The following is a 13,812-nucleotide window of genomic DNA, read 5'->3' on the forward strand; positions in this document are numbered from 1 at the left end:
TTGAGAATACTCCCTTAAGCTGTCCTATCTGAGCATGGTAAACCCTGTTCTTAGGCCCACTACTGAAAATAATCTAAAACTGTGCCCTTTAGCCCTGTATGAGTTTAGTAATCTAAAACTACATATCTCCAGATTCAGCCTCTTTCAATCCTTCCTTAGTTGCTGTTGGGTAGGATGGCACAGAAGACATGACATAACTACTGGCATTGTAGTAGTCTAATTTCATTCATTATAAAGAAGCAGGGATTAGCATTCAGTCCACCAAAATATCAAAATCCTAGAGAACCCTAGCTTTTCTTTGCGGTGTTTTTGTTTTTAAATTGTAATTTTTATTACATTTTAAAAAAACTTTACAATCAGAAAGAAGACAAAACAGTCACAATTTGGCTTACTAATTAGAGGATCAGAAAGAATGGAGTACAATTAGAATGAACTCTTGGAAGACATTTCCCCTTAGTGGCATGAAAACATATTGGGTAATAGAACAGAAAAAGACAAAGCCCAACAGCAGTTCTAAATGATGCCAAGTTAAGATGACTCCATCCCCATACACCTATTATAATTCTTATAACACCACAATGCTAAATAAGGCAAGACACAAATACAGGAATGGAAGGAAAGAAGAACCCTGTTCAAAAACCAACATGCTGTTGTTTTGGGCCCTAAAATAGTCCCAGGGAGCCCAGACAGTCTTAAGTCTGTCCAAACTCGCATTTAATAAGGCTGTCCTCCTTCCTGCGGATGTCGTCTATTCTATCCGGAACCTTCTGATAAGAGTGGGGGGAGTAGTCTTTCTCCAATGAAGGACAATCAAACATCTAGCTGCCATCAACAGATGTAACAGCAGTCTGGTTGAATTCCTCACCATCCCTGTAGGGGAAAAATGGAGTAGGCATATAGCAGAATCCAGCTCAACCTCCACATATAGACCCTTTTTGTATTAAGGTTTTCACCTATTCCCAAAATCCAGCCAGCCCAGGGCAAGACCAGACAATGTGGAACTGAGAACCTGGTGCTCAGCAACAATGCCAGCAAATATTTGGAAGCTGGTGGTTCAGTCTATGAAGGAGCACCGGAGTGTGATACCAAAACATTAAAATTTTAAATTGGTTTTCTCGGTATGTTTTAACATCTTGATTGTTTGCTACCTAGGCCCTAAAAGATGTTGTCCCTCGGGTGGAGAAAGGATACAAGATGGATGCACCAGATGGTTGCCCCGCTATTGTGTACGAGTTGATGAAACAGTGTTGGCATCTTGACCCCAACCAGCGACCTTCTTTCAGGAAACTACGTGAACAGCTAGAGCATATCAAAGACAATGAGCTGTATCAGTGAAGGCAAGGAGGCTACATGTAATCACAGAGCCAGAGACAGTGACTCGTATATATCCAAACTGTGGATATGGGCACAGAAAAAGGACTTTTGTGAGTAGAGTAAATATATGTTGGGCTCTCCAAACTCCCCTGCCTTGCACTACCTACCACTCTTGTGCCCAGAAATTGGCTGAAGATCCCTGCTGGTCTGGAGAAGGATTCAGATGTTCTCCAAAAAAAGTGGTTTTTATTGTCACATTTTCCATCGCCTCCTTATCTGGGTTTTCTGATACATGGGCACCCCTCAATGGCTATGCTCTGAAAGAGAAGATTACATGGCCAGGCAACAGCAGATATAGAGACCAACACTGAAAACTACTTTGAATTCTAATTCTGTTTAGTTTTTCTGTTTTTGTTTTTTTTTGTTATTTTTTAGGTCACTATGTTAAACGTGTTATAAAATCTTCAGAGACCAGGGGAATCATTGCAACAAACAATCAGCAATGGCTACTTTTGATGTTCTTGTATAATATAATGCAAATAATAATGCATGCTTCAGACCAGGAACTTCTTTTCTGATGCTTCTCTGCCTTACTTAATGGGTTATAAACTGACATTGAGCTGGAAAGCAAATTTATGGGGGTTATACAATTCATGATAACTTTTGCCTCCTTTACTTGCCTACCTTCCTACAGAGCACGTCACAAGTCTAGTGCAATCCCTCCTAAATTTGGAAAGTACCACTCTTTAAGCATTCTGTATTAAAACCCTGTATGACCCCACTATTTTTTACATAAATGAATAAACCTATGTACCAAATATAGGAGCGCAAACATTTCATTAGCCCGTACATGTGGTATTAGCATTTCAAGTGAGGGAGGTGCTAGCATTTGTGCAATCATCACGTACCACAGTTTTAGCATTTGGATAACCTGGTCACTGTCAGAGCAGGTGGCAATACTCCTTCTTTTATTCTTTTTTTTGTTGCACCTGCAGCATCTTTTTGGATGTTTCTTGGTCCTCATGCAATTTGTTGTATCCAAAATTTTGCAACAAACCAATTATTGGCAGGCTCCAATAATTATTTTCCTTGGGGTCATATTTAGCTTCCCTTTGTAGCAGAGCGCACCGCCATGATGCAATGCCATCCTCTTTTAAAATGCTTTCTTCAGGCTCGTTGTGTTGGTGTAAATACCAGAAGCTTTTTAACGATGTATATTATTGTGAGATAGATGTGCAGCCAGGACCACATGTGATTTCCAATGGGAATGGTAATACCCAACAGTCAGAATAGGTCCATCGCCAGGTCTTCTTACTACCGGGGACAGATTCTACAGGGAGTGCTCATGAATCTTGACCTTCAAGGCTGACTGCTCAGCCGTCTTCATTTTAGCCGGTGCCTATATTCAGTCAGTTCGAGGATAATGACTTATAGTTTTCTGATCCATAAAGTGATTTAGAGTTTTAAAGCTTGCTCAGGGAAAGGGTAGATCAAATCTAAAATCTGCAGCTGATTTCCGAGACGATGGTAGGATAGCAAGACCCAACTTTAATCCCTGTCCCTCTACCCATGTCTTGCTGTTACTTACATTTTTATAAAGAAAACCATTCACGAAAATTTATGAGCCTTAAACATATGTTATCTAAATTATTGGCCTATCGGATTTCCTGCCTTCTTAAATAAAATTAGATTTAATTAAAAATGTATTGAAACTAGAAAATACCACAATTCAGCCAAACCTTTGCATGCCTTTTGTTGAAAACACCTCGTTTTATGAAATGTCCAGGTACCAGTATGTGTCAATAGAACAGTAGAGAAAATGCTTGCACCCACAGGATATACCCCCTTCAGGCTTTTACTTTTGGTGTATGCCCCTTAAAGGTGAACCTCCATAATAGATTCTTGTTCTGTGATTGCAGCCTGTTTCTGAAATGCTGCGGACTTTAAGAGAAAACTTAAGGTCACTCACTTAGCGACGCACCAGCGATCCCAACAACAATATGACGTGGTCAGGATCGCTGGTGCGTCGCAACCTGGTCACTAGTAAGCTGCCAAACAGGCAGACTCACCAGCGACCAGGACCTGCGAGCACGCTGGTATCCAGCGCACGGCGCTTAGATACCCGCTGATTACCCTGGATACCTGCGTGCTCACGCTGGGAGCTGGTATCCAGGGTAAACAGCGGGTAACTAAGCGTGCGCGTCGTTTAGTTACCCGCTGTTTACCCTGGATACCAGCTCCCAGCATCTGCTTACAGCGCTGGGAGCTCGCTGATCCTTGGTCTCTTGCTGCCACACGCAGCGATGCATGCTGGCCAGCGGGAGACCAACGATCAAAAAATGGCCCAAGACATTCCTGCACGATCAGCGATATCCGGCGGGGGCGGTCGCTGATGTGTGCCACACACAGCGAGATCGCTGTTGCGTCACAAAATCGGTGACGCTTCAGTGATCTCGCTATGTGAGAAGGGGGCTTTAGTTTGGATAGCCGGCAGAGGATTACATATAGGGATTAGACCTGACTAGTCCGCCGCAGCGTCCAGCTGTCTCCTCCCGCTCCAGTTGATTGTCAGGTCTCCACCTGATATGTACATAAGGAGATAAGGGCCTGTGGCGCACTACTCTAGTCCCTCCTTATGGTCCCCATTCACTGTTTAAATATGTTTTTCTCTGAAATCATACAGGTCTGCAATCATCTGTGGGTCTGGATGTATGAATCTAGTAACAGGTTCCCTTTAATGTTCTGTTCACACTTCATTAGGACCTTCTTGCATAACAAAGCTATGAAAGTTGTGGCGGATTTACTTTTAAAGAGATCCCAGCAAATCGTGACTAACAAGATTTATTCGTAAAGGGGTCCTTTAAGTTTCCATCTGGGTTTGGGTATTTTTGATGAGAAAACTAGCATTGCAGATTTTGTTTTTATCAAACTTACCAGAACTCTTTAATAGTTGTGTGATCAAAACCGTAACATATTAAGTTTTCTTTTAAGAGAATCAATTTTTTTTAAATGTACGAAAACTGGGTATCAAAATATAGGATGTGTTAAACTATATTCACTTTGAATTTTGGCAGGGGGGAGGGGGGGAATACTTCCTAATGAAAAGTCCAGAATTTCCGTCTGATTGTGTACTTGTATTTTGTGTATAATTTGCCATATAGTTTTGTTTTGTTTTTTTTTAAAGGGGGCGCAGGGGAGTCCGTTTTTCATATATATATTTTTTTTTTACTCGTGTTTTGTTAAAAATCACAAAAAATACTGCCTTTTTGGTTAATGAGGTGTTTTACTGAAGTACGAATTTTATTTTTATTGTATACAAAGACAAACATGGTTTGGGGAGGATGGTGGGGAAAAAGATACAATCACTCTGGAAAGGTGAACTTTCTTGGATTTAATCTTGTGGAAATTGTGTGCATGCTGTCTTGTGTCTTCATTTCCAAAGGCCTTTCCTTTCTTCATTCCTGTCCAGTGCTTTAAACACATGTATATGCTGCATTTTGGTGGGATAAAAATGTAATAAACCATTCCATATGGAAGTTATCGTTGCCTGTTTGCTCAGTATACACAAATTATATTGGTCAATTATTGCATTTAAAGTTGACTTACACACATATGGTATCTATACACGGAGGGTGGTGGCAAAGGGGGACTGGTTTTCACTGAAAAGGTCCATCGGTTTGCTCCTTTCTTGGTGCCCTAGTTCACTTCCTTCATTCTGTACATCTGGTTCCCTTCCCTGGGAAAAGTTCAAAGGATGGACTTAACTGTTGTTCTTATGTATTTTAAAACTGCATTTGTTCAGTAGGACCCATATCTTAGGAAGGTTTGGGATGACAAAAAAAACTGCTTCATACAGACTTTATGCAGGGATTGCCTGTTAGGAGATTAGAAGTTCAATAGAATCACTGCACACGTAAAATATGCTTAAGGTGAGCAGTAGCGCAGTGTCATTGCTCAGGCACGGTGCTGCCTGCATCCTCCACTGCGCCACCAATGATCATTTGGCATACCTCCACCATTTCAGCTCCACTGGAACTGGGACCACCAGCCATATTGGATAACCTTCAATCTTTGAAATATTGCCTAGCAGTGACACTAATTATCCGGTGACTACAGACCCTCTACTTTTAAAGGGCTACTATGTGATAAAGGCCGCTATCAGACCGAAACGTCAGCTGTCGCTTCTTCACCGTCAATCAATTAATAAATACCTTAAGCATATTTTTCTTGTGCAGTGATTTTATTGAACTTGTGACTAAGGGACCGGTCCGCTGGCTCCTTTTCACTAGCACCGTATATTCAACCCGTCAGTCGAGTCCTAACCATTTCGATTATCTACTGTTAGGAGATTATCACTACAGGACTAGGTCTCACACTCAAGCCAGACCAAGCTAGTCTGTGTAACCATGCCCTCCCCTCGGATTGGCAGCTTGCACAGTGTACACAGGCAGCTGCCAATCGGGTGTGGGCGGGGTTATATACAGCTCAGCATTCAGAGAACTGCTATATCTGGAGCAGAGAAATCGGGGATTCTATCAAAACTGCACCAGCAGACCAGTAAGTGATACATCGCTGGAGTCAGGCTTTCTGCCCCTACATTGTACTGCTTTTGGATTACACACCAAAAACTTCCTGATGGATTTAATGAAATAAAGTTTTTGGGTTTTTTTCCCTAAGCATGCACATTTTAGAACTTGGTGAGTTACCTTACAAAATAGCAAGCTGAGACACATCATACGTGGATCTCCAGAGGAAAGATATTTTTCAGTGTTTTTACTTGACTGTGTAATGTGAGTTGACCTGTTACTATACAAGTGAATGAAGATATCACCCCACTATGCAACATTTCTCTGCATTATGTATTGCACTAAAGTATGGCCCCATTTTGCCTTGTTCAGGCTATCATATTTTACTTCCAAGCTTTGTCCAAATGCAAAACTGATAGGATACAGACAGCACCTGGATAAAAGTAAGTAAATAATTTATATGGTTCATATGTAACAAAAAATTGCAGTGACTAGTCTTTCTAGTTTTTTTTTATCAGAAAAAATTGTCTTTTTATACTTTTTTTTTTTTTTTTTTCCTTTTATGATCCACATCAGGTTTTGACGTCACAATTTCATCAGTAAACCAGACTGCGTGGCCTTACTGACACCGATCCAATAACGGGTGTGTCTGTCTACACAAGAATCGCAGCATGCACCAGTCTGGTCCGATATACGGGCAACTTCGGTGCTTGTCCAATATCCAGATGTGATTGGCCTGGCAAAATGTTTTAGTATCTAGCTTATGAAAAATCATTTGTTTTCCAAAAAGGAAAAAAAAAGACAATTTTAACCCCTTTACCCCCAAAGGTGGTGTGCACGGTAATGACCCAGCCAATTTTAAAAATTCTGACCACTGTCACTTTGAGTTAATAACTCTGGAACGCTTCAACGGATTCCACTGATTCTGAGATTTTTTTTTCGTGACATATTGTACTTCATGACAGAGGTAAAATTTCTTTGGCATAACTTGTGTTGTGGGAAAAAACCGGTAATTTGGCGATAATTTGGAAAATATTACAATTTTTAAACTTTGAATTCTTATGCCTTTAAATCAGTGTGTTATGTCACACAAAAAAGTTAATAACATTTCCCACATGTCTAATTCACATCAGCACAATTTTTTAAACAAAAATTTTTTTTTTGTTAGGAACTTATAAGGATTAGAATTTGACCAGCGACTTCTAATTTTTGAAACAAAATTTACAAAAAACATTTTTTTACGGACCACATTTGAAGTGACTTTGAGGGGTCTTTATGATAGAAAATACCCAAAAGTGATTCTAAAAACTGCACCCCTCAAGGTGCTCAAAACAACATTCAAGAAATGTATTAACCATTCAGATGCTTCACAGGAATTTTTGGAATGTGGAAAAAAAATTTAACTTTTTCATAAAATATTTACTTTAGACGCAATATTTTTTTTTTTCACAAGGGTAACAGAAAAAAATGGACCCCAAAATGTGTTGTGCAATTTGTCCTGATCATGCCGATACCCCATATGTGGGGGAAAAAACACACTTTGGGGCTACGGAAGGTAATGAGCAGCATTTGACTTTTTGAATGCATAATTTGCTGGAACAATAAGTGGATGCCATGTCGTGTTTGGAGAGCCCGTGATGTGGCTTAACAGTGACAATCCCCCCACAAGTGACACAATTTTGAAAACAATACTCCTCCAGTAACTTATTTAGATGTATGCTGAGCACATTGAACCCCCAGGTACTTCACAAAAGCTTAAAACGTTGAGCCATGAAAATAAAAAAATTCACATTTTCTCCACAAAAATGTTTTGTTTGTTTTTTAGCCTCAAATTTTGCATTTGCATAAGGCTAACAGGAGAAATTGCACCATACAATTTGTAGTGCAATTTCTCCTGAGTATGCAGATACCCCATATGAGGGAGAAAACTACTCTTTGGGCTTGGAAGGAAAGGTGAGTTATTTGACTTTTTGAACCCAAAATTGGCTGGAATAATTAACGGACTTGATGTCTTATTTGGAGCACCCTTGATGTGCCTAAACAGTGGAAATCCCCCACAAGTGACCCCATTTTGGAAACTAGACCCCTCAAGGAATGTACTTAGATGTGTGGTGATCACCTTGAACCCTCAGATGCTTCACAGAAGTTTATAACGTTGAGCTGTAAGAATAAAAAAAAATCACATTTTCCTCACTAAATATTTTTTAGCCCCAAGTTTAGCATATTCATAACAGGAGTAACTACACTGTACAATATATTATGCAATTTCTCCTGAGTACCCAGATTCCCCATATGTAGGGGAATACTACGTTTGAGGCACAGTGCAAAGTTCTGAAGGGAAGAAGCGCCATATTGAAATTCAGATTTTGCTCGAATGGTTTGAGGGTGCCATGTCACATTGGTAGAGCCCCTGAGGTGCCAGAACAGGAACCCACATATGTGAACTCATTTTACAAACTAAACAACTCAATGAATTCATCTAGGGATGCAATGATTCTATTGACACCACATGTGCCTCACAGAATTTTATACCATTGAGCGCTGAAGAAAGAATAAATTACATTTTTATCACTACAATGTTTTAGCCCCAAGTTTGTAATTTTTCTAAGGGCTAATAGAAAAATGTTTTACAATAAGCTTGGGTCCATTTTTTCCTGAGTGCGCCAATACCTACCCTACATGTAATCAGGAAAAAAATTTCGGGCACTGTGCAAAGCTCAGAAGGGAAGGCGCGCCATACTATAATGCAGATTTTACGGTTATGGTTTGTGGGTTGCCATGAACCACACTGAGAGCCCCTGAGTTGCCAGAACAGCAGAACCTCCATAAGTGACCCCATTTTACAAACAATATCTCTCAATGAATTCAACTAGGGGTGCATTGATCAGTGATCATATTAACATCTTTCATCTACTTTATATATGGGTTCTTTTCATGTTAGCCTACACTGATTTACCCTTTCACAAAATAGATTGATTTGGTTTTTGAATTTTGAGCATAGTTAGCTTACTGGTGGGTCCTTTAAATACAGACTCATGGTTGGAGGATGCGAATCAAGCATTCAGTATTTCCAATTTGTCAAATGGTGGTGGTGGGTTCCAATCTCTGAAAACATTATTCAATGAATTATATACAGGATACAAGGAACACATTAAATCGTGGTGGGGGTCCTTACGAGGGAGGAATATAGTGTGATGAGAATGGGCCTAAATTTTGTTCCCACCAATCACTTTGACTGTTTTCGAGGGACCAAGGATGTAAATTTGTTCTGTAGAAAACTTTAATGGGAAAAAAATTTCACGCCATAACAGGGAAGAATGTTCACAATTGGGTTTGAGTGAGGATGAATTTTAGGGCTATAGAGCCCTGATCGGACTATTGAAGGAGAATGAAAGGGATTATTCCACAAGGCCATTCACTGATCTCAGGAAAAGAGCACTAAAACCCCACCACATGGTGATACCAACCGTGTGGACATTTTCCTAAAATTGGTGGAAAGGGACCTTCGTAAGATCCCCTCTAAACCTTTTATTCCAGACTACAATTTATCTTGGGGTGAAGAACATGCTTTACATGAATTGTCTAGAAATGATAAGCTTATCATAAAATCATCCAATAAGGGCGGAAACCTTGTCATTATGGAGGCCGCAAATAATCTAAACGTATGAAGCCATATTGCGTGATAAGGACACGGACGAGATTTTGGAATCTGATTCCACAGGCAGATGTAAGGATGTGCTTAAGGTCACACTGGGTAAGACAAGGGATAATGCACGAATGTAAAAAAAGTGTTTTTTTTTTTTTGTTTTGTTTTTTTTTTTTATTATCAACGTATCCCTTACTAGCAATCTTTTTCTCTCTGCGCAAGGTGCATAGTGGTTTAAACCCTTTGAAAGGACCCCCGATCGTATCTGTAACTGATTCCCTTATCCAAAATTGTGGTGTATACATTTGATAAGATCCTCCGCCGCTTTGCGCTCGCCCTCCCGTCATACTGTACATAAGGGATACATCTGACCACCTTACTAAACATGAGAGGATCCATGTTGTTGAAGGTACCTCCATTGATATTGTGTCCATGTACAGTAACATCCCACAAGAGAATGGCATTCAAGGGGTTAGATATTTTCTGAGGTCTAGGTCATTGAAATGTGGAAGACACAATGTTTGTTCTTGATCTCAGTTTCACACTCACCCACAACTTCATCTTCGACAGGAAGTACTTCCACCAGCTTAGGGGCACTGCGATGGGGAGTCCCTGCACGCCCCATTATATGCCATCCTGTTCCTGGGTTGATGGGAGGAAACCTTTGTCTTCACCGATGAGCCTAGGTGGTGACATCCCCACACAGGGGCTTGGCACAGGTTCATCAATGATATCTTTGTTATCTGACATGGCATTGAGGCTGATACACCTTAGGTTTATCAAGGATCTTAATGTGAACACGATAGGCATTAGACTAACCTCTGAGGTAAGTACTGACTCTCTCCCTTTTCTTGTCCTCATTCAGAGACATGATGATGGTGGTCTGAATACGCAAATCTATCATAAACCTACCAGTACCAATATTTTACTTGGATGGGATAGCCATCATCCATTACCTTTAAAATGTGGCAACTCTAAAGGACAGTTTTTGAGGCTGAGGAGGAACTGCTCCAACATGGATGACTTTCACAGACAAGCCAGAGACATGAGTACCAGATTTGATAAGGGTTACCCGAGGCATACGGTTGAAATGACTTTTTAACATGCCCTCTCTTGTGACAGAAGATTGCTTCAAACACGCATGAAACTCACTGAAAATGCCCCAGAACATATCATTGGCATGTTTGATTGTCAAAGCAGATGTGTCTTGAGAGAGTCGTAAATAAACATTGGGACATTTTGACTGCTGATCCCGATTTGAAGGATGTGGTGGGACCTTCACCTATGATCATATATAGGAAGGGGCGTTCTATCAGGGACAACCTGATGCATAGTTTCAGGAGACCAACTCCAGAGGGCACCTGGTTGGATCGAAAGATATGTGGGGTTTTTTAAGTGTGGCAATTGTGTTAATTGCAGATGGATTAAATCTGTCTGTAGGTCTTCTGGCAAAAGATTCTACCAGCGTGATTTTTCCTACTGTAAAAGCACAGAAGTAATCTATGTGGCTACATGTACATGTCCCTTGGACTACATAGGAAAGATGAGTTGGGAGGTCAGAAGGAGGGTGGATGAGCACATAGGAGACATTAGATATAAGTGGGCTACCCCCCTTGCAAGACACAGGAATGGGACTCATCAGGGTAACCTTAAACAGGTCTCTTTCTGTGTCTTGGAGGTAGTGAAACCTAATCCAAGAGAAGGCAATTACCATAGATACTTCCCATAGATACTTCAAAAAGAGTGTGAATGGATCTTTCATATGGGATCATTGACCCTCTCAGGTCTCAATGAACAAATTTCATATGCCTGTTTTCTCTGAACAACCTATGTCATGAAGATCGCCAATTTGGAATATTGCAGCCATGTCTCTTTATATATCCCTTACTTGGGGTATTCACCTATTATGGTGTTCATTCTTTTTTTCATCTTTGTATTTTGTTCATTTGTTCTCTTGGGATTATCACTTTTAATGTAATATGTGGATGCTTGCTCACTAATATCTTCATATATTGTGCTTATCCCCTCCCCTTGTCTGTCCGTGCATATTTTTGTTTACGATATCAATGTATTTATCTGTGGGCTTAGAGGTCCCCATGTTGATCTCTTCCTATATTGGTTTACAGCTTATCTGAGTGGGAAAATGCTATCATTAGTCAAGGTTATGCAATACAGCAGATACATTTAGTGTATGCACCTAGTTATTGCCATCTGATATATGGTGCCTAATATGACTATGTGACCCAGGCTATAAAATATGAGGTGACCGGATGCATGCGCAATTGTTGCATGTGCCGTGGCAGGCCTGTGAAAAGCTTATAGGCTTAGCACATGCGCAGTATCTTAGCCATGCGTTCCAGTATGTGGAACACATATAGGTCTAGCGCATGTGCAGTACCGCAGTCATCGGGGCTGTGATATCAATTCCAGTCAGGTGACTGTGGTGTGTCCGGAAGTGCTTTCCCACACATGGACAGTGCGCAGAGCGGGCAATGCACATGTTTTAGCTTGCGTTCCAAGGTGGAACGCACGCGCACAAGGCCCCTATTATGGCCAGTTGCCTCTCCATGAATAGTTGTTTGTTTTGCAGTGTTGTGAACATTAAACATCAAATAGAGGCATACTCAGTGCCATCTTTAAGGAGTCCTGCTACATTTATAACGTCTATATGGGTTTTTCCCTTTTGAGGGACATAAATTATTATTATTATTTATTGTCATAGCGCCATTTATTCCATGGTGCTTTACATGTAAGGAGGAGTATACATAAAAACAAGTACAATAATCTTAAACAATACAAGTCATAACTGGTACAGGAGGAGAGAGGACCCTGCCCGTGAGGGCTCACAATCTTCAAGGGATGGGTGATAATACAGTAGGCGAGGGTAGAGCTGGTCGTGCAGCGGTTTGGTCGATCGGTGGTTACTGCAGGTTGTAGGCTTGTCGGAAGAGGTGGGTCTTCAGGCTCTTTTTGAAGGTTTCGATGGTAGGTGAGAGTCTGATATGTTGTGGTAGAGAGTTCCAGAGTAGGGGTGATGCGCGAGAGAAATCTTGTATGCGACTGTGGGAAGAGGAGATAAGAGGGGAGTAGAGAAGGAGATCTTGTGAGGATCGGAGGTTGCGTGCGGGAAAGTACCGGGAGACGAGGTCACAGATGTATGGAGGAGACAGGTTGTGGATGGCTTTGTATGTCATGGTTAGGGTTTTGTAATGGAGTCTCTGGGCAATTGGGAGCCAGTGAAGGGATTGACAGAGGGGAGAAGCTGGGGAAGAGCGGGGGGACAGGTGGATTAGTCGGGCAGCAGAGTTTAGAATAGATTGGAGGGGTGCGAGAGTGTTTGAGGGGAGCATGAGGTTGCAGTAGTCAAGGCGAGAGATGATGAGGGCATGGACTAGGGTTTTTGCAGATTCTTGGGTGAGGAATGAACGGATTTGTGAAATATTTTTGAGTTGAAGTCGGCAGGAAGTGGAAAGGGCTTGGATATGTGGTTTGAAGGAGAGATCAGCGTCAAGGATTACTCCGAGGCAGCGAGCTTGTGGGACTGGGGAGAGTGGGCAGTCATTTACTGTAATTGATAGGTTCGTAGGGGGGGTCACGTGAGATGGGGGAAAGATGATGAATTCTGTTTTGTCCATGTTGAGTTTCAGAAATCTATGTGCATGTAGCCTAGTCATGTTTAATTGGGGGAGGGACCATTCAGGTCCTACTATATATAAAGCACAAGGAGCTTGCCCTGGCACCATGCAACATCCATTTATCTAACCTGATGAGCCGTGTGGTGAAACGCGTAGAGGTCACATGCAGCCCATTTTTCAAGTGCCTCCTTATTGTGTATCTTGAAACAGCGAAACCGCTAGTTCTCAGAGAGTCCAGTAATTCAGCTTATGCTATCTGTGGTTTGTTCTTTGCATCCTGAACAATTTTCCAGGCATTTGCATGGAGAAAAAGTTTTGGTGTTACCATTCATATTCTCTGAAAAAAGGCCATGAAAGCAAAAATTCTGCCGGGGTATGTAAACTTTTGAAGCACAACTGTATCACTAGAATTGGTCCTGCCTGGCAGTGGAGTTTGGCACCCTTAGTTTCTGCGGTATGGCGCCCCCACTCGTTGGCGGCTCTCCCTGATGTCTCTATTAATCCCTACCAAGGAAAAAATGTCCCAACCAATACACCCCGTTACCCGTGAAAAATCAAAAAAGATATATGTGAACTGGTGAGTACTCACCAATAGTTGTATATTAAAGGAGAGGAGCATTTGGATTTGGGAGCTATTTCACTTTTCCAGACTTTGTACTACCAGTAACTTGTAAGCCCCTATATTTCCGTT

General features: G+C 41.2%; 1 protein-coding gene and 1 long non-coding RNA gene across 4 annotated transcripts in view; one reads left to right on the top strand and one right to left on the bottom strand.

The window, feature by feature from the left end:
* CSK (C-terminal Src kinase) overlaps positions 1–4,850 on the top strand; it is a 109,050-nt gene extending 104,200 nt beyond the window's left edge. For all 3 annotated transcript variants that reach the window (XM_073579545.1, XM_073579544.1, XM_073579546.1), the window contains one exon: positions 1,153–4,850. In XM_073579545.1, the coding sequence (XP_073435646.1) occupies positions 1,153–1,335 (183 nt within the window). In that variant the 3' untranslated portion in view covers positions 1,336–4,850. The remainder of the gene's footprint in view (positions 1–1,152) is intronic.
* LOC141093087 (uncharacterized) overlaps positions 4,369–13,812 on the bottom strand; it is a 163,089-nt gene continuing 153,645 nt past the window's right edge. The window contains exon 2 of the long non-coding RNA XR_012232981.1: positions 4,369–5,050. This is a non-coding gene — a long non-coding RNA (uncharacterized lncRNA). The remainder of the gene's footprint in view (positions 5,051–13,812) is intronic.

The sequence above is a fragment of the Dendrobates tinctorius genome, unplaced genomic scaffold (assembly GCF_039654945.1).
Source record: "Dendrobates tinctorius isolate UK_male_01 unplaced genomic scaffold, ASM3965494v1 ptg000062l, whole genome shotgun sequence".
Lineage (NCBI taxonomy): Eukaryota > Metazoa > Chordata > Amphibia > Anura > Dendrobatidae > Dendrobates > Dendrobates tinctorius.